The sequence below is a fragment of the Carcharodon carcharias genome, chromosome 15 (assembly GCF_017639515.1).
Source record: "Carcharodon carcharias isolate sCarCar2 chromosome 15, sCarCar2.pri, whole genome shotgun sequence".
In the NCBI taxonomy this organism is placed as follows: Eukaryota; Metazoa; Chordata; class Chondrichthyes; order Lamniformes; family Lamnidae; genus Carcharodon; species Carcharodon carcharias.
Window position 1 is genome coordinate 113,057,476 of NC_054481.1, and position 27,719 is coordinate 113,085,194.

Sequence of the window (27,719 nt, forward strand, 5' to 3'; positions counted from 1 at the left end):
CTGTTTAAAAAAATAAATTAGTATGAACTCTTCCTCCGCCCACCACCACCACCACCCCCCCACCCCCCAAACACACCCCCACACACACGCAGTTCTTTTCCAATTATCTTGAACAAGGGACTTTCCTGGATGCTAGATGCAGCTACTAGTCTCTTAACTCAATTGGAAAGAGAAAGAGCTGCAAGGTCTTGACCTTTGGCATTTAGTGTGGGTCTTGTTAGAGCTTTACAGAAATTGAAACAAAAAAGGGACAGTCATCTGTGACTCCTAAAGTAACCAGGAGTGACTGTCCCATAACATTTGAGATTTACGCATACCCTGTAAAAGGAAGAGACCAAGTTCTTTAAACAATTCCAATTCTTTCTGGGCAGTTGTTTTGCTTTTTACTCTAGAAATGAATCACTTTGAAAGTTGTTTCCCCCATTTCACAATGCTGCCCTTGTGATCAGTTCAAAGTTCAGACTGTAGGAGGCCAAGGCTCATTCGGGAGGTTTGGGAGTGGTCTCTTGCCGGAGCTGCCAGTCTCCCATCTCCTCTTCAGGACAATGATAGCTGCACCGATCATCCACTGCAGTCACCAGGGCAACCGGAAGATCCTCTAGAAAGCAGAAGTGTGAGAAGCATTAGAAATGTTGTAACTCAAGCAATTCCACTTTGTTACAGTAGCTAAAGGCTCCTTCCTAAAATTTCTCTGGGCCAGAGCAGTTTAAACAATTTTGGCCTCTTGTCAATCCCAGTTTCATTGTCCCATTATTGTGGCTGCACCTTCAGCTGTCGGGGCCCTTAACTCAGGAATTCCCTCTCTAAATCTCTCTCCTCCCTTTCTTTAAGATGCTCTTTAAAACTTACCCCTTTGTCCAAGTGTTTGCTCGCCTGTCACCTTATATGTCTCAATGTCAAATGTTGTCTGATGAGGTACCTCGGGTCGTTTTACCATGTTAAATACAAGGTGTTGCTTGCATTGAGTTTCACAACACAGAAGCAGATCATTCAGCCCAGCAGCTCTCTGCCAGTTTATGCTCAACATGAGCCTCCTCCTGCCATTCTTCCTCTCAATCGATCTGCATTATTTTCTATTTTGTTTAACACTATGTACATGGAGAGCTGAGAACACAACTTTTGCTGTAACAATCCTGTGTTTTAAAGGAAGTCGAAGTCATGCAAATAACCCATGGTTGTAAACCCATTAATTTTAACGGGCTGAGGGATATGGCCAGAAGGCAGGTTAATGGGCTGAGGGATATGGCCAGAAGATGGGTTAATGGGTATGGGATATGGCCAGAAGGTGGGTTAATGGGCTGAGGGATATGGTGAGAAGGTGGGTTATGGGCTGAGGGATATGGCGAGAAGGCGGGTTATGGGCTGAGGGATATGGCCAGAAGGTGGGTTAATGGGCCGAGGGATATGGCGAGGAGGTGGATTAATGGGCCGAGGGATATGGCGAGGAGGTGGGTTCTGGGCCGAGGGATATGGCGAGAAGGCGGGATAACGGGCCGAGGGATATGGCGAGAAGGCGGGTTAACGGGCCGAGGGATATGGCGAGAAGGCGGGTTAACGGGCCGAGGGATATGGCGAGAAGGCGGGTTAACGGGCCGAGGGATATGGCCAGAAGGCGGGTTAACGGGCCGAGGGATATGGCCAGAAGGCGGGTTAACGGGCCGAGGGATATGGCCAGAAGGCGGGTTAACGGGCCGAGGGATATGGCCAGAAGGCGGGTTATGGGCCAAGGGATATGGTGATTATGAGTAAGGCACAGGTCTGTTGGGTATAATAATCTGGTTCTTGTAATGGTGCTGTTGGTGATGGGATGAACGTGAGGTGCAGCACATGTACTTACCATGATTCACCACATCCAGTGGGAGGTGTTTCTGTTTTATCCTCTGCACAACTATGAACAAACTGAAAGGGATGAAGATACACAGCAGCAGAATTATGGCGAAAATCCCAGCAATCCCCTCAATCTGTGATTCATCTAAGCAGGGAGAGTGAAAAGGGTGGAGCTGTTAATTATCACCATTTCTCTACTGACAATTAAATAGTTATTTTTGTGTAATCACGACCGAATCTCTATTTTATTTAGCAAGTTGATGACAACAGTAATGGACAAGGAATGGAGGTGATTGGATAATTGACAATCACACCAGGAGCCAACACTGCTATAAGTGACTGGGAATAATTTTATCCTCCTCATTTGTATTGGCTCCACTGATTGCATTTTGCTGCTGAAATTATTTTGCTTTTATCAGGAAACTTTGCTTATGGTTTTCGGTCATGAGTTCTGTTTGTTGTAGTTCACAGAGACTCTTTAAATAGACACTGATGTAAAATAGACTGTCATAAGTACCTCCCGCCTCCAAATCAATGGCTGGGTCACTGGTTTCAATACTCACTTCATCAAACCAATTATTAACTCAGCCCTTAGCTGGACTGGTTAAGACATTCAATGACTGAGCAAGATGTCCCAGGTTCCATTCTCTGATTTGTACAGCTAGTTGGCGTTGGATAAGGTGTTATGATTGGACCTTGTGTCCTTGGACAAGAGTGGGCCTGATCAGGTGAATTCAGCCTGTGCCCCTGCTCCTGGTCACTACCCAGGGACGGATGTTGGAAAGTTGGTGAGGAGAAGATTGATGTCATCAGTGATGCCGACATTCACCAGGAATGGCACCACACAGATTGCAGCCAATCAGCAGCCCATTCACTGCCTCCATCACTGTGGCAGCAGTGTGGATGCACTGCAGCAACTCACCAAGGCTTCTTCAATCCTAACTCCCAAACTGACCGACTCCAGCAAGAACAAGGGAACAGAGATCCAAGATTAAATGTCAGAGGTTTAAAACAGAGGGAAGGGGAAACAACACGATTTGCTCACATGAAGGGTTACAGGCTGGCACTGGTTGGTTGGGCCAAATGGCCTGTTTTGGTGTTGTATCCTCTCTCTATTTCTCTGGATTGACAGTGCCTTGGCTTCTCTCCTTAACCTATCTCAAGGTCAGAAAAAGTAGTAGGAAATGGCTGAGCCCCACTTCCTACCACTAATTTTATTCTTTCATGTGATGAGCATCGCTGGCTAAGCCAGCATTTATTGCCCACCCCTAATTGGGTAAATCTGTGTCAGAGCAGTGGGACTCATTCAAGAAGGAAATAGGGGGAGTACAGGGCCAACATATTCCAGTAAAGACATAGGGTGGGATCAACAAATCCAGGGAACCCTGGATGTCGAGGGATATACAGGATTGGATAAAGAGAAAAAGGGAGGCTTATGGCAGATACCAAAGGCTCAAAACAGCAGAAGCCCTAGAGGAGTGTAGAATGTGTAGGGGGGATCTAAAAAAGGAAATTAGGAGAGCAAAAAGGGGGCATGAAAATACATTGGCAGGTAAAATAAAGGAAATTCCAAAGTTATTTTACAAGTACATTAAGAGTAAGGGGATAACTAGGGAAAGAGTAGGTCCCATCAAGGATCATAGAGATAATTTGTATGTGGAGCCGGAAGACGTAGGTAGGGTTCTAAATGAATATTTTGTGTTGGTGTTCACAAGTGAGAGGGACGACATGAGTATGGAAATCAGAAGGACTGATATTATTAAAGAAATTAGCATAGAAAGGGGGGAGGTTCTAAATGGTCTGGCAGGCTTAAAAATAGATAAATCTCCAGGCCCAGATGAAATGTATCCCAGGCTGTTGAATGAGGCAAGGGAGGAGATAGCAGGGGCGCTGGCAATAATTTTCAATACCTCTCTGGCCACAGGAGAGGTGCCTGAGGACTGGAGGACAGCCAATGTGGTACCATTATTCAAGAAGGGAGGAAGGGATAAACCAGGGAACTACAGGCCAGTCAGTCTAACCTCAGTGGTGGGGAAACTATTGGAAGCAATTCTGAGGGACAGAGTTAATCTACACTTGGAGAGGCAGGGATTAATCAAGGACAGTCAGCATGGTTTTGTTAAGGGGAGATCATGTCTCACCAACGTGATTTAATTTTTCAAAAAGGTGACTAGGTGTGTAGATGAGGGCACTGCATTTGACCTAGTCTACTTGGACTTCAGCAAGGCTTTTGATAAGGTCCCACATGGGAGACTGATAATGAGGGTAAGAGCTCACGGGATCCAAGGCACTTTGGCAAATTGGATCCAGAATTGGCTGAGTGGCAGGAAGCAGAGGGTGATGGTCAAGGGGTATTTTTGTGGCTGGGTGCCTGTGTAAGTGGGGTTCCACAGGGATCGGTGTTGGGTCCCTTGCTGTTTGTGGTATATATAAATGACTTAGACTTGAATGTAGGAGGGTTGATCAGCAAGTTCGCGGATGACACAAAAATTGGTGGGGTGGTAAATAGTGAGGAGGATAGCCTTAGATTACAGGAGGATATAGACGGGCTGATCAGATGGGCTGATCGGTGGCAAATGGAATTTAACCCAGATAAGTGTGAGGTGATGCACTTGGGCAGAACAAACAAGGCACAGGAATACACAATGAATGGTAGAACCCTGGGAAGTACCGAGGATCAGAGGGGACCTTGGTGTGCATGTCCACCGGTCCCTTAAGGTAGCGGGACAGGTAGATAAGGTGGTTAAGAAGGCATATGGGATACTTGCCTTTATTAGCCGAGGCATAGAATATAAGAGCAGGGAGGTTATACTGGAACTGTATAAAACGCTGGTTAGGCCACAGCTAGAGTATTGCATGCTGTTCTGGAATCCGCATTAAAGGAAGGATGTGATTGCACTAGAGAGAGTGCAGAGGAGATTTACCAGGATGTTGTCTGGGCTGGAGGGTTTTAGTTATGAGGAGAGATTGGATAGACTGGGGTTATTTTCCCTGGAGCAGAGGAGATAGAGGGAGGGCATGATTGAAGTGTATAAAATTATGAGGGGCAAGGATAGGGTAGACAGGAAGGAACTTTTCCTCTTGGTGGAGGGATCAATAACCAGGGGGCATAGATTTAAGATAAGGGGCAGGAGGTTTAGAGGGAATGTGAGGAAGAATTTTTTCACCCAGAGGGTGGTGGGAATCTGGAACTCACTGTCTGAAAGGGTGGTAGAGGCAGAAACCCTCATAACATTTAAGAAGTATTTGGATGTGCACTTGCGATGCCATGGCATACAAGGTTATGGGCCTAGTGCTGGACAATGGCATTAGAATAGGTTCTTGTTTGACTGGCACAGACTCGATGGGCTGAAGGGCCTTTTTCTATGCTGCAGACCTCTATGACTCTAATTGCCCTTGAGAAGGTGGGGGTGAGCTGCCTTCTTGAACCGCTGCAGTCCCTGTGGTGTAGGTACACCCACAGTGCTGTTAGGGAGGGAGTTCCAGGATTTTGACCCAGCGACAGTGATGGAAAAGCTATACAGGTCAGATGGTGTGTGACTTGCAGGTGAACTTGAAGGTGGTGGTGTTCCCATGCAACTGCTACCCCTGTCCTTCCAGGTGGTAGAGGAAGGAGCCTTCATGAGTTACTGCAGTGCACCTTGTATATTGTACACACTGCTGCCACTGTGTACCTATGATGGTGGAAGTGAATGTTGAAGGTGGTGGATGGGATGCCATTCAAGCAGGATTTTTTGTCCTGGATGATGTCAAGCTTCTTGAGTGTTGTTGGAGATTTTTCAGATGAAATTGGGCAATTTTTTTGTGATGTGCTGAGTGGGATTAGACATGACTAACACCATCAACACTGGGGAGGGGGAGCAGAGATCCTGTCTTGATTTCCTGTCATGTCACAGCTGATCAGCTCAGTGCTCCTGCTATAAAACACCCACCTGACTGAGCTATTGACTGCCAGCTGCTGTTAGTTTCTCAGCCTCTCTCATCCATGTTATTGGGCAAGATGCTCAGGATGTGTGGGGCCAGCTGGTACCAGAACACTGCTCACTGCCCTCCCATCCCCTCTTGGTACTGATCGGGCCACAGAGACATTTTGCTGAGCCTGAGTGGGGTTGCAATGGAGCATGACACCTGAAATGTACTGTAGTCTCTCTGCTTCAGAGGCTGGCTGGCATTGTCTCACTATTAGTCAGGTTTGTGTTGTTCTATTTCTGGATTAAATTAGAATAGAATCATAGAATCTAACAGCAGAGAAGGAGGCCATTCGGTCCATTGTGCTTTGACAACCCTGAAAAAAAGTTCCAGGCGAGTTGTTCTTCACTTTCGAAAAGAGTTAATAGTAAGAATGATGCACATGAACTACCTTCGCTTGGCTTCTTTGACTGTTTTGGGGCTCTGGTTATAAGTCGTACTGAGCTGGTTGGAATCGTTGGGATTGTCAATGGATCTCCACATATATTGTCCGTTGTCTGGGAACCGATCCTCATCACTTGGAGACCTTGTTCCAAACAGCTAGTATTATAAACATAAAAACAGATTATACACACAGACAGCACAAGCCTGTTCATTCAGCTTTTTGTAATTGAAATGTTTTTGGAAAGTTGTGCGATGACTGGTCTGATACACAGATGGGACCTCATGTAAAGTGGTTTTCGATTATTGCCTGTGCACCCCAGCTGGAGAGCAAAGTGTAACAATATTTTTCATTCTGTAATATGTACTTCGGGACTGTACAGTTGCAGGACTGCGAATGAGCAACCTAAATGTGTAAAAATAAAAAATGATTCATTCAGCTGCTTTTAGTTTATTTTTAAGCTGCTCACTGCGCTAAAGAATGGAGGAAGCCTTTGTAAAGCTCTCGGTTGCTACTTGTGGTTATGAGTGGAGCCTTTAAGTTTCCATTAGCAGCACAGGCTCTGGCCTTTCGGTTTGCAAATGAATAGCACCACCCATGGACATCCTCTTAAAGGGGCATTACCATGTGGTAAAGTTACCCATTGACATCCTCTTAAAGGGTTATTCAACACTGTAAAGGAGGCTTAGTTAACAGGTGACACTGGAGGAACATTAGGGTATCATCAGACAACCAGCCAATAGGTTTCTCTGTTTCAATTCACTCTGCAAAAAATTTACTCCCAAGATTCCCTCCCTCCTGAAGGTGCAGCTCTCTCTGGGTTAAGTGTTATGGGCACCAGGCATTTTCTGCTATCTGCCCAAGTTGTATATGTTGAGCCTAGACATCATATGGATATTCACCTGCAGGGGGCATCACATCCCACAGCCCCCTACCCCAACAGAAGCATCACTCCCTGTCCCAGGGAAGCTGAGTCCCTTCCTGATGCCCAGTCTGAGAGCAGTGAAATCAGTATAGACCCCTGGTCAAACCCAAGCTCATTGCTCTAAGGCTCAACTACAATGGATTGAATCAATGATCCACAATGGCCTTGATTGGTCCATAGCCTGGCATTGTTTTGTGCTTGGTTCCAATCCCACCACCACCATCCCCCAACCTTCCCCGCTGGTCCAACCATCTCAATTCGTACAGGCTTCACCTCTCCCTATCTCTGTAACCTGCTCATCTCTACAGCCATCCAAGGTCTCTGCATTCCTCCAATTCTACCTTCTTGCGCGTCCATGATTTTAATCACTTTACCGTTGGTGATTGTACTGTCAGCTGCCTGGGCCCCAATCTCTGGAATTTTCTCCATAAAGCTCTCTCTCCCCCTGTTCTGATGTCTCCTTTGCATGGCCCAGTGTCAAATGTTGTTTGATCATTGCTCTTATGGATGTTTTATTATGTTAAAGGTGCTATATAAATGTAAGTTGTTGTTGTGCTCATTAATGTCTCCCTCAGAAAAGCTATTTGTTCTTCCAAAGCTTTAAGCATTTCCCCTAACCTTGAAAACAAAGCCTTGATACCGTTCTGATGAACAACTTACTTTGTCCAGGATTTACAAACTTCCCCCTCTGTGTTGGAATATGTACCATGTCTGCAATCACGGCAAATTGTATCCCTGAACGAGTCACCTGGTGGGAAAGGAGAAAGAGATAGTTTTGTTATTCTTAGCTCCCCTAAGACCTGTCAATCCTTGTTTCATCTAGAATATTCCACTGTGAGATGCTGTGAAAGGAACGGCACTTGGGAAAGCCAATCACTCAGTCCAGCAAAGAGAAACTGGAGATAGCTATTGGGAGGATTCGGGGTAAAAACTGCAGCACCCGGTGCGATGCAGCAGATACAGGGGGAGTGGGGCCACACACAGCAGTGATGTGGAGGGTGTGGTCAAGCCCCATGTTTTACTGCAGTGCCGTTCCAGTTTCTCATCCCCAACCAGAGAATCAGCAGCAAACCACACAGCCCTTCTCCAGCAGAGTGTTCATTATTCCCAACAATAAACTTACCCCTCCCTCCCCCTGGGGGAGATCAGAATGTAAAGACAGGCTTCATAGACCAAAATAATGGCCCCTAGAGCAAAGTACCTGAATCTAGTCCCCGAACCCCAGAATCCAGTCCCCGAACCCCAGAATCCAGTCCGCAAACCCCAGAATTCAGTCCCCAAACCCCAGAATCCAGTCCCCAAACCCCAGAATTCAGTCCCCAAACCCCAGAATCCAGTCCCCGAACCCCGGAATCCAGTTCCCAAACCCCGGAATCCAGTCCCCAAACACCAGAATCCAGTCCCTGAACCCCAGAATGCAGTCCCCGAACCCCAGAATCTAGTCTTTGAGGAGAGGTAAAAAGGGCAAATCTTTAACCTTAATCATTGCATTTGACTAAGTTGACTGGTCATATTGGTCAAAGAAAGTCATGGAACAGAAAACACGAGACACGAGTGGAACATTTTCACCTTCTTGCATGAGTCTTATTGGCTGTCAGAGGATGTGGCTTCTGCAACTATTTGGTTTTTGAAAGTTCTGACGTTGGGTGACTCAGAGAGTTGTGATACTAATGTCAAACGGATCCTTTCTACCTCAGGTTTAGGGGCTAAGAGGCAAGGAGACATAGCCCTTGATCCCCCGACAGCTAGTGATCTGATCTGGTGTTTCCAGGTGCACATACGCTATAGGGGCGTGGTGTCTGAACCATTGCCATGTGATTCATCAGACAATTAGATAGATTTGATTCCTTTCTCTCTCCCTCCTGTGTGTGTGTGTGATCTGCTAAAGTAGCAAAATGTGGGACACCTGCAGGTCCTGAAAAGACTATCAGTCAATTTGTTATTTTGCATTCTTCATAAAAGTTGATCCGGCTTGGCCTAAATAGCCAAGTGGTTATGGTACTGGGTTTGTAACCCCAAGGTCAAGAGTTCAAATCTCACAATGGCAAACTATGAAACAATAAAAGTTGATCCACCTTGTAACAAGCCAAGGCCATGCCACAGGGCAGCGATGGATGTGATTTTTGTGAAAACTCAAGCGTGTGCCCGATGATGTTGAGAGATATTCTACCAGCACCTCCGGCTCTCGAAATCCACAATCGCTGCTGGAGAGTGGGAAGGATTTGAATGAGCCTGGGAAAATGACTCCCTTCCGATGGAGCTTGGCCGGAAGCAGGAATGAATGCAGGTAGCGACTCCCACTTCTCACAGTGGTCAGGGAAGAAATCTGTGCATGAGAATATTCCTATCCAGAGATGCAAGGTACTGATGAGAAATACGCCCAGTGTTGCACAGCACTGTGAAAACTTGGCAAGGGTCCACACTTGATGCAAGAAGAGAGGGTCTGGGACCAACTTGCGGTTGGACTCAAGGATTCATGAGAGGCTGCTTCAGCCTTGTTGGAAATGGAAGAGGTTTGTCACATGGCTGAAAGCATGTGGTGTAGCTCCAAGAGAGGGGAGACGAGGGGACAGAAAGTAAGAGCAGTATTTAAAGCCAGACAAGCCCCAAGGTGAGACAGAGACATGCTTCAGGACAATGCTAAATAATCCCAAAGCCTGCAAGAGAACAGGGACTGGGGATAAAAAACCCACCAGTTTCACAAGAGAGAGCTGTGCCCATCGGGAAAATCTGCAACAAGTGTGGAAAGAGCAACTATTTTGTAATGAAAAGCCATGGAAAAGAATGACCTACGCTCAGACAAACAGCTAGAGCAATAGAGAAAGAATCAAAGACAAGAGAACACTTCACCATCAGTTACCTCAGTCCATTGGTTTGGGTGATTTTCAGAGTGAATTACAGTTAAGCTTGCAAAGGTGGATATGAAGGTGGATATTCCACCTTGCAAAGGCAGACTGAAGTCTACAATTGTAGTTTCTGTCGGTACAAGCCTCCTGGTCAGAGGACAAATACAAATCCTGCTCCAACATTGTGGTAACAGGTGTAATCCTGACTGTAAACCCAGTGATAGCACAACTATCCTGGGCATGGACATCTTTATGTACAGCGACAAGGATGACATTAATAGTGCACCATCTACTGGAGTAACAATATACAAAATCCATACCAACAAGTCATTAACCAAGGATGATATAATACTGAATCATCCTCAATTATTCAGTACAGTAATGTGGATGGGACAAATTGATAGAGATTTCCAAATCAGGCTCAAACAAGGCAGTAGATTCAGTCTCACATTGTGATCTGATTGTGGCCTCAACTCTATTTTCCTGTCTACCCCTATACTCCCTTAGATTCTTGTTTGACAAGGGGATCAATCTAACTCAGCCTTAAAAATATTCATTGACCCTGCCTCCACTGCTCTCCGGAGAATCGAGTTCCACAGACCAAAGATCCTCAGAGAGAAAACATTTCTTATCTCTGTCTTAAATGGGAGACCCCTTATTTTTAAACTGTGTCCACTTGTTCGCATCTCTCCCACAAGAGGAAACACCCTCTCAGCATTCACCCTGTCAATGCCTCCCAGGATCTTATACGTTTCAATAAGATCACATCTCAATCTTCCAAACTCCAATAGATACAGGCCCAGCTCTTTCCCTGTAAGATAACCCCTTCATCCAAGTAATCAGCTGAGTGAACCTTCTCTGAACTGCTATTATATCCTTGCTCAAGTAAGGAGATCAAAACTATACACAACACTCCAGATTTGATCTCACCAATGCTCTATACAACTGAGAAAAAATTCCCTATCTTTATATTTCATTCCCCTTGCAATAAACAACAATATCCCATTTGACTCCCTGTACACTTGCTGTACCTGCATACTAACTTATTGTGATTCATGTACCAAGAATCCCAGATCCCCCTAAACCAGAGTTTTGCAATCTTTCCCCCATTTAAATAGAATGCCACTTTCCTATTCTTCCTGCAAAAGTGTACCAGTTCACATTTTCCCACATTATATTCCACCTGCCAATTGTTTGCCCATTCACTTAACCTATCCATGTCCCTTCGCAGACTCTTTTTTAGTCCTCTTCACAATTTACTTCCCTCACCTATCTTTGTGTCATCAGCAAATTTAGCTACGAAACCCATCAGTCCCTTCATTCAAGTCATTTAAATAACGGAGGCCCCAGCACTGATTCCTGTGGCATGTCCTTTCAATTCTTAATGGATGGGACATTCCTGGGGACCCAGAAGAGGAATACATATCCTTTGTCAAAGGTGATGTAGAGAGATGGGAGTCATGTGATGTGAACCTATAGCTGGGAGAACCAGTTACACAATCTTGCCCTACTGTAAGCTTCAGTCTGCCATCTCTCCATCTATCTAACAGCACCACAGAAAAGGGGCTTTGTCCAAGTTTGAATGCCTGGCCCCATCTAAGCTGTTTTGACTGGAACTTCTGTACCATCACCGAGAAGACAAATTAATCTCTGCGTGCCTATCTTATCTTGGAAGTCAACTGTAGTGGAAAAGTGAATTATCCAGCATCAGTTCAGCCTGCTGACCTTTGTGAAGGAATCCACCACTGAACTTTGATTTGACTCTGGACTCACATGAAACAATAATTCTTTCCTCTGTGGTCTTTGCCCTGTAAATCTTTCTTTTCTCTACCCCTCCTTTACTGTATGAGTGAAAAGGAAGCAACATTGCTACCCTCCTCCTGCATTTGAACAAACTAACCTCTGAGTTCATCCTATCATGCGTTTGCTGTGGGGTTATTAATAGAAACTGGATCGCACCAAAGCTGAGGGGTCAGGAAATAGGTCACTGCTTATAAAGTATGGAGCAAATCAAAAACACCTTCCTGTTTACAGATGGATGGTGAGAGGAGAAATCAGGGCTGTTTAATTTAACCACCCTCCTGTCTGTAACACAGCCATCGATTGATGCTCATGTACTAACTGCAAGCAAGACTCCTGAGATTTTTCTGAAATGCAGATTCCAAGACACCCTTTGAATTGCCTATAGTCTTCAAAAAAAAGTAACAAAACCTACAAGATCAGAAACTCCTGCTAGTCAGACACCATCACAGGTCACAGGTCTCAAAGGCAGCGTCAGCCTCTATCTCGGTTAAAGAACTATTTGTTTCTGAAATAGATTGTATATCCTTTCCTTTGAGGGCAATGTGTGTGTCTTTGTCATGTGACTCATCAGCTGATTAGTCAGGTGATTGCTTTGTTGTTTTTCTCCCTCTTTGTGTAGTCAGTAAAACAGGAGCTCCTAAAACTACTGTAAATTAACTTGTTATTTTATACGTTCAGTACAGCATTACTACTCTTTCTAACAAATGAAGAAGACTTGCAAAAATTAATCAATATAGTTGTAAAGGCAAGTGGTGGTTCTGGGCTTACACTCAACTGCAAGAAACTTGGATGATGTGATGCCAAAAAAAAAAAGACCATTCCAGTAACATCGAAGTAACTGGAAGCAACTTTGAGCTGGTCAATCAACTCAACTCTCCCAGGAGCAGGGTATCAGTGAAGTGAAAAACAGGACTGAAATCCGATGAAGGATTGAACAAGCCGGAAATGCCTTTACAGAATTAAGCAACATTCTAGAAAAGGTCAGCTCAAGCCTTGAAACAAGAATCAGTGTACAAAAATGTTAGGTCTGGTCAGTAATTAATATGGATGTGAAGTCTGGATTATTAGGAAAGAGGAAGAAAAGAAAAGCAACAGCTTCAAAACATGTTGCTTAAGAAGGATCCTAAGGATAAGCTGGGCAGAAAAAGGGATGAATGAAGTATTGAATAAGATTGGAAGAACAACAGAACTCTTGAATGGTATACAAAGAAGACAAATAGAATTCTTTGGACATGTTATCCATGCAGAAGGGTTGGACTACCTCATCACCACCGGAAGGATTAATGTAATAAGAGCAAGAGGCCAACAAAAAGGAAACAATTGGACAACATTAAAGGCTGACTTAACCAGAACTCCAACAAGGTCATCCACTGTTGCTATGATCGGAAAGCTTGGAAGGCCATGATCATTTCCGCCACTTGGCAGGGCACTTAGATGACGATGGCGACTCTTCAACAACTCACCACTTTGTCCACATTTTAAAAAGGTATCAAAACCAAACTGAACCAAACCAAAACCAGGCTGATAATCCCCCGAAATGGACTCACTGGCTCATATACTGCCCAAAGTCGTACTGAGCCAGTAGTCCAGCTTCATTTCCCAGTGAGATCTCACCTTTTCACCTAGAACAACTGTAGAGACTACAATTGGCCTCAGCAACACTGGGTTAGGGAGGCGGGGACAATAAGTCAGAGCTTTGAAAACTGTCACGTGTGCATATGCGTGTGTGTGTCTGTGTATGCATGTGTGTGCGTGTGAGTGTGTGTGTGTCCCTGTGTGTGTATCTCTGTGTTTGTGCCTGTGTGTGTGTGTGTGTGTGTGTGTGTGTCTGTGTGTGTGTAAGGGTGGATTTACAATGAACTACACCGTGCTGTGGCACTGGACCCCCAATGACAGGAGGACCCCAAAATGCAGGTTACATTATAAACCTGAGAGCTTTGTAGGATAATACAGCCTAATGGCTGCTACTTTTATAGTTTGAATGTAGATTTAAGATTAGTTTGAGATAATATAAAACAGGCTTGTCGAACCCAGCCCATGGCTGAACCCCCAAATGTGGTCCCCCTGAGGTAAGTGCAGTGGAAGATTCTTAAAGAAAGTCCTCCTCCAATCACCGTGTTGGTCCCAACAGGGCGGTCCTGGGTGGGGCAGTCCTGGGTTGGGGGGTAAAAATGAAGCTGAGCACAGGGCCCCACTAACTATAAATTCACTGCAGGGGCATGTGGATATTGGGATCAGGACAGAATTAGGCTCAGCTGCAAACACTATCACGTCATTTTATCCAGGGATCCTCACATGAAGGGTCTTGGAGCAATAAAATGGATATTGAGCAGCTAAGGTGAAAATTGGAAGGATGAGGAGGAATCACAGCCAATGAAGAGATAGGGAAGGTGGGAGAGAGTCAGGGTAGTTTCAGAGAGTTGAATTTCAGCTTCCAATGGGAAAAGAGAGAGTCAGGTCCACAGCCAATGACCAAACAATACTCAGATTACATCAGACTGTACTGACTGGACAATACTCAGATTATATGTAGAATCAGTTTGGGTGGAGGTGAGGAATAGTAGGGGAAATAAGTCATTGGTGGGAGTATTCTACAGGCACCCATAGCAGTAACCACAGTATAAGACAAAGTATTCAAGGGAAAGTATTGTGTGCTTGTGATAAAGGGACAGCAATAATCATGGGTGATTTTAATCTACACACAAACTAGAAAAATCAGATTGGCAGTAGTAGCCTGGATGAGGAGTTCTTAGAATGCTTTCGAGATAGTTTCTTAGAGCAACATGTTCTGGAACCAATGAGAAAGCACATTATATTAGTCTTGATATTATATAATGTGACAGGATTAATTAGTGACCTCAGAGTAAAGGCACTCCCAGGTAGCACTGACCACAATATGATTGAATTTTGCATTCAGTTTGAAAGGGAGAAGAGTGGGTCTAAGACTAGTATCTTGAACCTAAATAAGGGCAACTATGTGGGGATGAAAGCTGAGCTAGCTGAAGTGAACTGGGAAACTAGGCTAGAGGATAGATCAATAGAGAAGCAGTGGCAGACATTTAAGAGAATACTCAGAATAAGTACATTCCTACCATAAAGAAAATTTCTAAGGGGAGGACCCACCATCCATGGTTAACTAGAGAAGTTAAGGAAAGCATCAATCTTAAGGAAAAAGCATACAACTCTGCAAAGATGAGTGGCAGGACAGATGATTGGATAGAATATAAAGAATAGCAGAGAATGACTAAAAGATTAATCAGGAGAAAGAAATTAGAGTATAAGAGGAAGATGGCTAGGAATGTAAAAACGGATAGCAAGAATTTCTACAGGTATTTAAAAAGGAAAAGAGTAAGAAAAGTGAGTGTTGGTCCTGCAGAGAGTGACAGTGGGGAGTTAATAGTAGATAATAAGGAAATGGTGGAAGAAATGAACAAATATTTTGCTTCTGTGTTCACAAGAGGATACAAAAACATTCCAGTAATAGCTGCAAATCAGGAGGCGAACAGGAGAAAGGAACTTGGTGAAATTGAAATCACTAGGGAACCAGTACTGAGCAAATTGATGGGGTTGCAGGCTGGCAAGTCTCTGGGTCCCGACGGACTATATCCTAGGGTCTTAAGCGATGACTAACGAGTTGATGCGCTGGTGTTAATTTTTCAAAATTCGCTAGATTCTGGAAAGATTCCATCAGATTGGAAAGTAGGAAAAAGAACCCCTCTATTCAAGAAGGGAGGGAGGCAGAAAACAGGAAACTGTAGGCCAGTTAGCTTGAAGTCTGTCGTGGGGAAGTTATTGGAATTGATCATTAAGGAAGTTATAGCTGGGCATTTAGAAAAACTCAAGGCAAATGGAAAGAGTCAGCATGGTTTTGTGAAAGGGAAATCATGTTTAACCAATTTATTGGAGTCTTTTGAAGGATTAACATGCGCAGTGGATAAAGGGGAGCCCATAGACTTAATGTATTTGGATTTCCAGAAGGCATTTGATAAGGTGCCATATCAAAGGTTATTACAGAAAATAAAAGCGCATGGGTGTAGTGGGTAACATGTTACCATTGGTAGAAGATTGGCTGGCTGGCAGAAAGCAAGCAGAGAGCATGCATAAATGGGTCTTTTTCAGATTGGCAAGATGTGTCGAGTGGAGCCCCACCGGGGTCTGGGCTGGGGCGTCAACTTTTTATGATTTACATCAATGACTTGCATGAGGGGAGTGAAGACATGGTAGCTAAATTTGCAGATGACACAAAGATAGATAGGAAAGTATGTTGTGAAGAGGACATGAGGAGGTTGAAGCTGGATATAGATAGGCTGAGTGAGTGGGCAAAGTTCTGGCAAATGGAGTTTAATGTGGGAAAATGTGAAGCTGTTCGCTTTGGCAGGAAGAACAAAAAAAATTAAGTATTACTTAAATGGAGAACGGCTGCATAATTCTGAGGTGCAGGGGGATCTAGGTGTTCTAGTACATGAGTCACAAAAAGTTAGAATGCAGGTACAGCAAGTAATAAAGAAGGCTAATGGAATGCTATCCTTTATTACAAGAGGGATTAAACATAAAAGTAAGGACGTTATGCTTCAGTTACAAAGGGCATTGGTGAGACTGCATCTCAAATACTGTGTGCAGTTTTGGTCTCCTTATTTAAGGAAGGATGTAAATGCTTTGGGAGCCAGTTCAGAGGAGGTTGACTAGATTGATACCTGGAACGAGTGGGTTGCCTTAAGAGGAAAGGTTGAACAGACTGGGGTTGTTTCCACTGGAGTTTAGCAGAGTGAGGGGTGATTCAGTTGAAGTATACAAGATCCTGAACGGTCTTGACAAGGTGGATGTTGAAAGGATGTTTCCTCTTGTGGGTGAGTCCAGAACTAGGAGGCACTGTTTTAAAATTATGGGTTGCCCTTTTAGGACAGACATGAGGAGAAGTTTTTTCTCAGAGGGCTGTGCGACTTTGGAATTCTCTGCCTCAGGAGGTGGTGGAGGCGGGGTCATTGAATATTTTTAAGGCAGGAGTAGATAAATTCTTGTTAGGCAAGGCAATCAAAGATTATTGGGGTTAGATGGGACTGTGAAAATCTAAACACAAGAAGATCAACCATGATCTTACTGAATGGCAGAGCAGGTTCAAGGAGTCGAATGGTCTACTCCTGTCCCTATTACTTACGTTCTTATGTTCTTATCAGACTGTAGTGACTCGGCAATACTCAGATTATACCAGACTGTACTGACTGGGCAATACTCAGGTTATATCAGACTGTACTGCCTGGGCAATACTCAGATTATATCAGACTGTACTGTCTGGGCAATGCTCAGGTTATATCAAGCTGTACTGACTAGGCAATGCTCAGGTTATATCAGACTGTAGTGACTGGGCAATGCTCAGGTTATATCAGACTGCACTGACTGGGCAATGCTCAGGTTATATCAGACTGTACTGACTGGGCAATGCTCATATTATATCAGACTGTAGTGACTGGGCAATACTCAGATTATATCAGACTATAGTGACTGGGCAATACTCAGATTATATCAGACTGTAATGACTGGGCAATACTCAGATTATATCAGACTGTAGTGACTGGGCAATGTTCAGGTTATATCAGACTGTACTGACTGGGCAATGCTCAGATTATATCAGACTGTACTGACTGGGCAATGCTCAGATTATATCAGACTGTAGTACTGGGCAATACTCAGGTTATATCAGACTGTAGTACTGGGCAATACTCAGGTTATATCAGACTGTAGTACTGGGCAATACTCAGGTTATATCAGACTGTAGTGACTGGGCAATACTCAGATTATATCAGACTGTAGTGACTGGGCAATACTCAGGTTATATCAGACTGTAGTACTGGGCAATACTCAGGTTATATCAGACTGTAGTACTGGGCAATACTCAGGTTATATCAGACTGTAGTACTGGGCAATACTCAGGTTATATCAGACTGTAGTACTGGGCAATACTCAGGTTATATCAGACTGTAGTACTGGGCAATACTCAGGTTATATCGGGCTGCACTGATTATATTCTGACAATTTACTGGTAATTCTTAAAAAAGAATAAAACAAACATTTGAAAAACTGGTCTCTTCATGATTGCTTACCCTTCTTCTGCACTTCCTGTCCTTTTTTGCACACTTTGTGGGCTTCACAGGATGTGCATTCCATGGTCGTACACTTGAAACCCTCGACACAACTACACTTGGTGTTGGAGGTTGCTGTGCAGGACTCCAGAATCAAAAACTTACCTTTCAAAACAGAAAAGCAAATGTTACTGAGAGTGAGAGGAAACGGCACTGGGAATAGAGAAACGGAAACATGAATAGAGAGGGAGGTAAATAGAAAAGGAGAGAGAAAAAACATGGGCAAAGAGATAGCAACAGAGAAAGGGAGAGAGAAACAGGACGTGAAAGCAATAGAGTAACAACGACAGGGTGAGTGGCATAGAGAGCGAGGGAGAGAGAGAAACAGGAAGTGGAGTAGAACAAAGACACAGAAAGACAGTAAGAGAGAGATATTGACACTTAACTCACTAAAGCCCAGGAATGGGTCAATCTTTTGACAGACCTTAGCTTTTTTAAAAATGTTCATTTACAGAATTTATTGCCCATCCCTAGTTGCCCTTGAGAAGGTGGTGGTGAGCTGCCTTCTTGAACCGCAGCAGTCCATGTAGTGTAGATACACCCACAGTGCTGTTAGGGAGGGAGTTCCAGGATTTTGACCCAGCGACAGTGAAGGAACTCAAGAAGTTTGACACCATCCAGGACTAAGCAGTCTGCTTGATTGGCACCCCATCCACAAACATCCACTCCCTCCACCACCGATGCACGGTAGCAGCAGTGTGTACCATCTACAAGATGCACTGCAGGAATTCATCAAGGCTCCTTTCACAGCACCTCCAAACCCACAACCACTGCCATCTAGAAGGACAAGGGCAGCAGATAGATGGGAACACCAGCACCTGGAAGTTCCCCTCCAAGTCACTCACCATCCTGACTTGGAAATAAATCACTGTCACTGTGTCAAAACCCTGGAACTCCCCGCCTAAAAGCACTGTGGGTGTTCCTACACCACAGGGACTGCAGCCGTTCAAGAAGGCAGCTCACCACTACCTTCTCAAGGGCAATTAAGGATGACCAATAAATGCTGGCCTAGCCAGCGATGCCCACATCCTGTAAATGAATAAAGAAAAAATATTTCCAAGTCAGAATGGTGAGTGGCTTGGAGGGGAACTTCCAGGTGGTGGTGTTCCCAGAAATCTGCTGCCCTTGTCCTTCTAGGTAGTAGCAGTAGTGGGTTTGGAAGGTGCTGTCTAAGGGGAATTTCTGTAGTGCATCTTGTAGATGGTACACACTGCTACCGCTGTTCATCGGTGGTGGAGGGAGTGAATGTTTGTGGATGGGGTGCCATTTAAGCGGGCTGCTTTGTCCTGTATGGTATCAAGCTTTTTGAGTGTTGTTTGGAGCTGCACTCATTCAGGCAAGTGGAGAGTAGTCCATCACATTCCTGACTTGTGCCTTGTAGGTGGTGGACAGGCTTCGGGGAGTCAAGAGGTGAGTTACTCACCATAGAATTCCCGGCCCCTGACCTGCTCTTGTAGCTACAGTATTTATGTGGCTAGTCCTGTTCAGTTCCTGGTCAATGGTGATCCCCAGGAGAGTTTTCCCCCTGATTCCCATTGACTCCAGTTTTGCTAGGGCTCCTTGATGCCACACCCGGTCAAATGCTGCCTTGTTGTCAAGGACAGACACTCTCACCTCACCTCAGGAGTTCAGCTCTTTAGTCCATGTTTGAACCAAGGCTGTAATGAGGTCAGGAGCTGAGTGGCCCTGGCGGAACCCAAACTGAGCATCAGTGAGCGGGTTATTGCTGAGTAAGTGCCACTGATAACACTGTTGATGACCCTTTCCATCACTTTACTGATGATCGAGAGTAGACGGCTGGGGAGATAATTGCCTGTGTTGGATTTGTCCTGCTTTTTGTGTACAGGACATACCTGGGCAATTTTCCACACAGCCGGGTAGATGCCAGTGTTGTAGCTGTCCTGGAACAGCTTGGCTAGGGATACAGCAAGTTCTGGAGCACAAGTCTTCAGGACTATTGTGGGGATATTGTCAGAGCCCATAGCCTTTGCAGTGTCCAGTGCCTCCAGCCATTTCTTGATATCACGTAGAGTGAATTGAATTGGCTGAAGACTGGCATCTGTGGTGCTGGGGACCTCTGGAGAAGGCTGAGATGGATCATCCACTCGGCACTTCAGCCTTATCTCTTGCATTGATGTGCTGGGCTCCCCCATCATTGAGGATGAAGATATTTGTGGAGCCTCCTCCTCCAGTGAGTTGTTTAATTATCCACCACCATTCACGACTGGATGTGGCAGGACTGCAGAGCTTAGATCTGACCCTTTGGTTGTGGGATTGCTTAGCTCTGGCTATCAGTTGCTGCTTATGCTGTTTGGTAAGTAAATAGTCCTGTGTTATAGCTTCACTAGGTTGACACCTCATTTTTATGTATGCCTGGTGCTGCTCCTGGCATTACTTCCTGCACTCTGCACTTTACCAGGGTTGATCCCCTGGCTTGCTGGTAATGGTAGAGTGAGGGATAGGCCGGGCCATGAGGTTACAGGTTGTGTCAAAGTACAATTCTGCTGCTGCTGGTGGCCCACAGCGCATCATGGATGCCCAGTCTTGAGTTGCTAGATTTGTTCAAAATCTATCCTATTTGGTAGTGCCGCACAACACGATGGAGGGTATCCTCAATGTGGGGGCGGGACTTCATCTCCACAAAGGTTGTGCAGTGGTCACCTCTACCGATACTATCATGGACAGATTTATCTGCAGCAGGCAGGTTGGTGAGGATGAGGTCAAGTATGTTTTTTCCCTTTGTTGGTTCCCTCACCACCTGTTGCAGACCCAGTCTAGCAGCTATATCCTTTAGGACTCGGTCAGTAGTGGTGCTAACGAGCCACTCTCGGTGATGGACCTTGAAGTCCTCCACCCAGAGTGCATTCTGCACCCTTGCCACCCTCAGTGCTTCCTCAACATGGAGGAGCACTAATTCATCAGCTGAGTGAGGGCAGTACGTGGTAATCAGCAGGAGGTTTCCTTGCCCATGTTTGACCTGATGGGGCCAGGGTTGATGTTGAGGACTCCCTCCTGACTGTAAATCACTGTGCCGCCAACTCTGCTGGTATGTCCTGCTGGTGGAACAAGACATACCAAGGGTGGTGGTGTCTGGGACATGATCTGTAAGGATGGCGAGGGAGTGGCATCATGGTATTCTCACTGGACTAGTACAGACAGAGTAATGCTCTGGGTTCAAATGGTGAAATTTGAACCAATGAAAATCTGGAATTAAAGGCCTAAATGATGGCCATGAAACCATTGTCGATTGTTGTAAAAACCCATCTGGGTTTTAGGGAAAGAAATCTGCCATCCTTACCCTGGTCTGGTCTATATGTGACTGTAGATCCCACAGCAATGTGGTTGACTCTTAAATGCCCTCTGAAGAAGGGCAATTAAGGGTGGGCAATAAATGCTGGCCTAGCCAGTGATGCCTACATCCCATGAATAAAGAAAAGGTATGACAGTGTCAGGCTGTTGCTTGACTAGTCTGTGAGACAGCTGTCCCAAGTCTGGCACTAGGCCCCAGAAGTTAGTGAAGAGGGCTTTTCAGAGTGAACGGGGGAATTCAGGTTTTTGAATAGTCCGTCCAGTTTCATTCCTTTTTATTGACTTTTTGGCGGTTTGATTCAACTGAGTGGTTTGCTAGGCTATTTAAGAGTCAGCCACATTGCTGTGGGTCTGGAGCCAGACGTAAGCCAGACCAGGTAAGGCTGACAGATTTCCTTCCCTAAAGGGCATTAGGGAACCAGATGAGTTTTTATGGAAATCGACAATGGTTTCAATTTCATCATTAGACTTTTAATTCCAGATTTTTTATTGGATTCAATACCCTGGATCTCTGGATTACTAGTCCAGTGACAATACCATGACACCACCACCTTCTCATAGTGGTTGATGAATGAAGTAAGTGGACTGAGTCCTGAGGCCCTTGGAAACCCCATTGCTTTACACAGGAGACCTGAATTTTCTTGGGGAGGTGAGAGGAGGAAATGGTCTGTCTGGCTTTGCGAAGCTCACAGAGCAACCCAAACCTCTGGACGTAGTCCTGTCTGAAATACATTCGCTGTCCCCTCATAAGAATGAGAATCTATTATGAATGCACACAAGACAGCACCAGGTACCATTTGTAGAAGGCACCTACCTCCATAACATAGCTGACACCTTTTGCAGGAATGACTTCTGTTCGGACTCTCTGTATACGATCCTGCTGGACAGGGTGTGCACTTCTCATTTTGAGAATTCAGAAACGAGCCTGTGAACAATACCATTACTCATCAATAGTGTGTAACCAGTGCAACTTTCCCCTGGTTCCTCCCCCCAGCACTTGTCATGTAGACTAATTTGAGCAGTTGTCACCCTTCAGTGCCTCACCCTCAGAAAGTGTCAGTGATTATGAAAGAGCATTAGTCAAGATTTGCAGCGCTACGTGAAAAGAGCAGGAGACTGCGACTGATTGGATAGCTCTTTCAGAGAGCCAGAACAGGAATGATAGGCCAAAAGGCCCCCATCTACACTGTACCATGTTATAAGTTCAATCCTGTCCTTGCCTGATGACCCCACAGGTACTCTGAGCAACAGTCACTGGGTAATGACTGGGACAGTTTAATATAAATGAGAATTGTGTTCTGAGGCATTGCTCTTCCACGTCTGGAAATTGAAGTTGAATTCCCCTCCAACAGGGGCTGAAGGGAAAGAAAACACCCAATATTCCCAACTCACCATCAACAAACAAACTTCCACTGAACTGAGTTACTCAGAATCAGTGAAGTTAAATTTAACTCAAGCCACTCGATTCACCTCCCTCCCTCTCCCTCTCCCTCCTTCCCTCCTACCCTCTTTCTCTTCCTCCCTCACTTCATCTCTCCCCACTTCTCTTGGAGTAAGGCCAATCGCTGGGGAGGTAAATATTTCTTCACCCATAAAATACTCCAGTGAGATTTCCCAGAGGCTCCTTTACTCAATTGGCTGGGGAAGGGGAGACTTGTGCACAAAATACAGGCTGACTCTCCGGTGTGGTGCTAAGGGAGTAAAAACAGAAAATGCTGGAAAAGCTCAGCAGGTCTGACAGCATCTGTGGAGAGAGAAACAGAGTTAACATTCCGAGGCCATATGACCCTTCTGTTTTTATTTCAGATTTTCAGCATCACAGTATTTTGCTTTTATCTAAGTACTGAGGGAGTGCTGCATTGTCAGAGATGCTATCTTTCGGAGGAGACCCAGTCTTCTCAGGTGAATGTAAATGATTCCTCTGGCACTATTTCAAAGAACAGCAAGGGGTGTTATACTTGGTGATCTAGTCAATATTTATCCCTCAATCAACATCGTTACAAGAGACTATCTGGTCATTATCACAATGCTGTTTGTGGGAGCTTGCTATGCACAAGATGTCTGCCACCATTACAACATTGATTACACTTGAAAAAGTATTTAACTGGCTGTCAAGAGCCTTGAAACTCCCTGAGGCTGTGAAAGACTCTCTACAAACCCATATTCATTCTTCCCTTGACTTTAACACTCTGATCCCTCGATCAGACATCAATCAATTTGAAATTCTTACTAAATTTTTTGAAAGCCACACAATGATCAATAATTCTTGATATATTTAAGCCATCTTGTCACATCTGAATCAGAGTGTTATTTATAAACCTGAAAATTCCCCGTTAGTAATTGAATCGGTATGATACTGTCTGTTACTCTGGGTGATGATTCACCTTCTCACCTTCCCTCTGTAGCCAGCAGAGTCTTGACATCAAACAGGGTGCAGGTCTACCTCTTCATAACTGCCCCTCAGCCCTGCACCCTATCCCTCCCTCAGCCCCTCACCCCTCAGACTCTCATCCCCCCCCTCCCTCCCTCCCTTCCACAAAGGCACAGGGCTGCTTAACTTTTAGTTCTTGATTTCAATGTGATCATATTCCAAGCTGAGCCCCCCCCCAGATCAGGGTGGTTCCACATTCAATCCCAGAGTTAATCGATCCCAAGGGACATTACAACTGACCCATGTCGTCCCCAGGCTTAACATGGGAGGGAATGCCAGTGAAACCCGTACCCTAGCCCTGTACATTTATGGGTTTCACTTGGAGAATATCTTCTAGCCCAGGGCACTGAGGGTAAAGGCAGCACTGGCTGAGATCAGTTAACCTCAACACAGGCCAGAGACTGTACCTGGCAACTTCCTGGAATTGGGTGCCTGGGCCAGTGACTGGATAATCATATATTAAACCATGTGGGGTTGGGGTTGGGGGGGTGGTGTTGGGTGTGGGTCCTTCTCTACGTACCTATGGAGGAGTCTGGTGTATTACGTTCACTGCTTGCCAAAAGTGCTCAGCATTATCCTTTCATTCTTAGGTTCCTGGGGAGATGTATTCTCACAATCACCACTAAACAAACAGATAGTACCACTCAAACAATTGGCACACACTGTCACCAAGTGAAAACAAAAACAGAATTACCTGGAAAAACTCAGCAGGTCTGGCAGCATCGGCGGAGAAGAAAAGAGTTGACGTTCCAAGTCCTCATGACCCTTCAACTGTCGAAGGGTCACGAGGACTCGAAACCTCAGCTTTGCTCTTCTCCGCCGATGCTGCCAGACCTGCTGAGTTTTTCCAGGTAATTCTGTTTTTGTTTTGGATTTCCAGCATCCGGAGTTTTTTGTTTTGTCACCAAGCGACTTGGGGGAATACCATAGATGGGTGCCCCCTGCTGGTCAGGTATAGAGTAGCAATAGAGGGAGCCAAGTTGATGACTGCAGGAAGGGATAGTGATGAAGGGGTGGGGACAGTGATGAGGGGGTGGGGACAGTGATGAGGGAGAGGGGATACCAAGTTCCTCAGCCCTCCCAAAAAATATTTAATAACCCAATAGTGGATTTCCCTGCTGGATGATTGTCTGAAGAAATTTTGGGGAGTTTCTGAGGCAGTTTCATTTCTTAGAAGAGCCAAAAAGCAGGATCTCAAGAAATAGTTCCAGAACCTTCCCCACCGAATGCTCATTGGCCAAGTGGTACTGAGCCACACAGACCATAAAGATCTCTGGGTCAGGGTATGCAGAGTTAGCTGAAGGCAGACAGGGGAGGTTGTGGGGTGGGCAGGGAGATGGGGATGGGGGATTGTGGAAGGGGGATGACAATTAAACCCCAGGAATTCTGAGGAGAGGGGGGGTGGGCCAAAAATCAACCACGATACCCATGTCTTATTGGTTGGTGTCGGCTGCAAAAATGTGGCTGTGGGCATCAGGTGCAAGTCATCCGTGGAGAAAGGCCAACTGGATCAAGTGCTGGGTGGAAAGGGGTGATGATTGTTAATGAGGTGGCAGAGATCACAGGAAGGGGAGAGGGAGGGAGAATGGGAGGGGAGAAAGAGAATGGGAGGTGGTGAAGAGGGAAGCGGGGGAGAACAGGGAGGGGAAGAGGGGAGGGCATGGGGAAGAGGGGAGGGCATGGGGAAGAGGAGGAGGGCATGGGGAAGAGGAGGAAGACAGGGAGGGGAAGAGGGGAGGGCATGGGGAAAATGGGAAGGGCAGGGGGAAGAGGGGGAGAACAGGGAGGGGAAGAGGGGAGGGCATGGGGAAGAGGGGAGGGCATGGGGAAGAGGAGGAGGGCATGGGGAAGAGGAGGAAGACAGGGAGGGGAAGAGGGGAGGGCATGGGGAAAATGGGAAGGGCAGGGGGAAGAGGGGGAGAACAGGGAGGGGAAGAGGGGAGGGCATGGGGAAGAGGGGGAGGGAGTAAAGCGGGTGAAGAGGTTGGAGGGAGAAGTAAAGACTAAGGGGAGAGGGAGGAGGTACAGGGGAATGGGAAGGAGGGAAAGGGGACCCGGGTCCAGTCCTTGCAGTGATGTGCAGCCCTGTACACACTGGGTCACTGGGGCCTGCGGAGTTTTCACGCGGAGATTTGTAAATAATCTAACTTCAGGTGACTGCAGTCAGACTCTGGCTCATCATCAATAAGGTGCAGACTCATCCCTTCATATTTCATAAGAGCAAAAATTCCAGTCAAATTGTGCGAAACGCGTCATCTGCTCTCTCTCCCCCAGTGGGGCGGGGGGGGGGGGGGGTGGTGGAGGTGGGTGTCTCACAGGCTGAGTTCAATGTGAGAGCAGCGGCCGGGGTCAATGGGCCCAGGAAAAGCTCGGCGCAAAGTTCGAGAGTTGGGTGAAAAAGGAGAAGTTGTTAAAAAAAGGAAAGGAACTGCGGTTATTCCTCCTGGGTGTACACCACACACACACACACACACAGAGAGAGAGCAGCAGGGGTGTCGCTCACACATTGGCCAATACCCCACTTCATTCCACATTCGGCTTTTTAAAATGATCTCGGATAGTTTAAATTTCCTGGCAAATGTTAAAGAGACAGCGTTCCTAACCACCCGAGAAACAGTCTGTTGATTGTTTCAGCTGGAGAGCTTTAAATTGACCTATACCCCTCCTGACATCAATACTATCGGCTGATTTCAAAATCTGGACAGAATACGTGTTGGAATTAAGAGGAAGACTGAGATAGTGAGATAGAAAGAGACACTGAGAAAGATTGAGAGAGGGAATGCAACAGTGAAGGAGGGAAAGTGAGACTGAGAAAGATTGAGAGAGGGAATGCAACAATGAAGGAGGGAGAGAAAGAGACACAGAAAGATTGAGAGAGGGAATGCAACAGTGAAGGAGGGAAAGTGAGACTGAGAAAGATTGAGAGAGGGAATGCAACAATGAAGGAGGGAGAGAAAGAGACACAGAAAGATTGAGAGAGGGAATGCAACAGTGAAGGAGGGAGAGAAAGTGAGACTGAGAAAGATTGAGAGAGGGAATGCAACAGTGAAGGAGGGAAAGTGAGACTGAGAAAGATTGAGAGAGGGAATGTAACAATGAAAGAGAGACTGAGAAAGATTGAGAGAGGGAATGCAACAGTGAAGGAGGGAGAGAAAGTGAGACTGAGAAAGATTGAGAGGGAATGCAACAGTGAAGGAGGGAGAGAAAGTGAAACTGAGAAAGATTGAGAGAGGGAATGCAACAGTGAAGGAGGGAGAGAAAGTGAGACTGAGAAAGATTGAGAGAGGGAATGCAACAGTGAAGGAGGGAGAGAAAGTGAGACTGAGAAAGATTGAGAAAGGGAATGCAACAGTGAGGAAGGAAACAGAGAGAGAAAGACTGAGAATGAATGGAGCATTGGAGAGAAGGGAACAGATGGAGTGCTGTACATTTCTAGTTAATCGGTCTAAATCTACAAATAAATAAGCTTTTAAAGTTTCTGGTCCCATTTTCACTCACTGCCGTTTTGCAGGAGCGGATCATTGAACCGATACCCCCAGGTTAGAGCCACAATCAGCGAATAGTAAATAGCTTGGTCAGTTAAAATGAGGCTGGGCACCAGCAACCGCGCTCCTACCTGCAGAACAGTCGCTGCCCAAGGACACCTTTACCGAGAGGACGAGCAGAGCCAGCAGGAGTGCACCTTCCATCCTCGCTGTACACAGCCACACAGGAGAGTGAGGGAGACCGGCTGTCTGCCTCTGTGTTTAGCTTGTGCCTAAGACCGTGGTTTGGCTGACGTAATTGGGGAATACCCAGGGTGTAATAGCCCCGGGGGTGGACATTAAGCCTGACCCCCAGCCCACAGAGAAGCGAGATCACACCCCCAGTACCACCTCCCGCCCGGCTTGGAGGTCACCCCTCCCCCCCCCCCCCCCACCCCCCCGCTTCACTGAAACTGGTTCTTTCCCCAGCCCTCTGAGGGTGTAACTGAGAAGCAGTGTTTGCCCCAGTGCTCTGTGTGGCTCGCTGCTCTCCTACTCCCCGACTTTTTGGATTAAAACCCGGTAACGGAATTTCCCTCTAATTTTATTCTGATCATTCTGGTAAT

General features: G+C 45.8%; 1 protein-coding gene across 1 annotated transcript; it reads right to left on the reverse strand.

Annotated features, from left to right (window-relative positions):
• Positions 1-162: 162 nt before the first annotated feature.
• LOC121288559 (tumor necrosis factor receptor superfamily member 9-like) lies at positions 163-27,341 on the reverse strand. Its single transcript, XM_041207151.1, has 7 exons — positions 27,246-27,341; positions 22,013-22,123; positions 17,851-17,994; positions 7,764-7,851; positions 6,188-6,336; positions 1,838-1,972; positions 163-598 (listed from the first exon to the last, which is right to left on the reverse strand). Exons 1-7 carry the CDS (start codon positions 27,316-27,318, stop codon positions 480-482), a joined length of 819 nt encoding a protein of 272 aa, XP_041063085.1. The 5' UTR covers positions 27,319-27,341; the 3' UTR covers positions 163-479.
• Positions 27,342-27,719: the final 378 nt, after the last annotated feature.

Bases quoted from the DNA above. Each gene is read 5' to 3' on its own strand.
- LOC121288559 (XM_041207151.1), bottom strand. From the start codon at position 27,318: ATGGAAGGTGCACTCCTGCTGGCTCTGCTCGTCCTCTCGGTAAAGGTG. The intron at 17,995-22,012 runs GTAGGTGCCTTC...CTGTTTTGAAAG, and splicing joins GTGTCAGCTATGTTATGGAG to GTAAGTTTTTGATTCTGGAG. The intron at 1,973-6,187 runs GTAGTTCATGTG...CTCCCTGCTTAG, and splicing joins GTCAAAGAAGCCAAGCGAAG to ATGAATCACAGATTGAGGGG.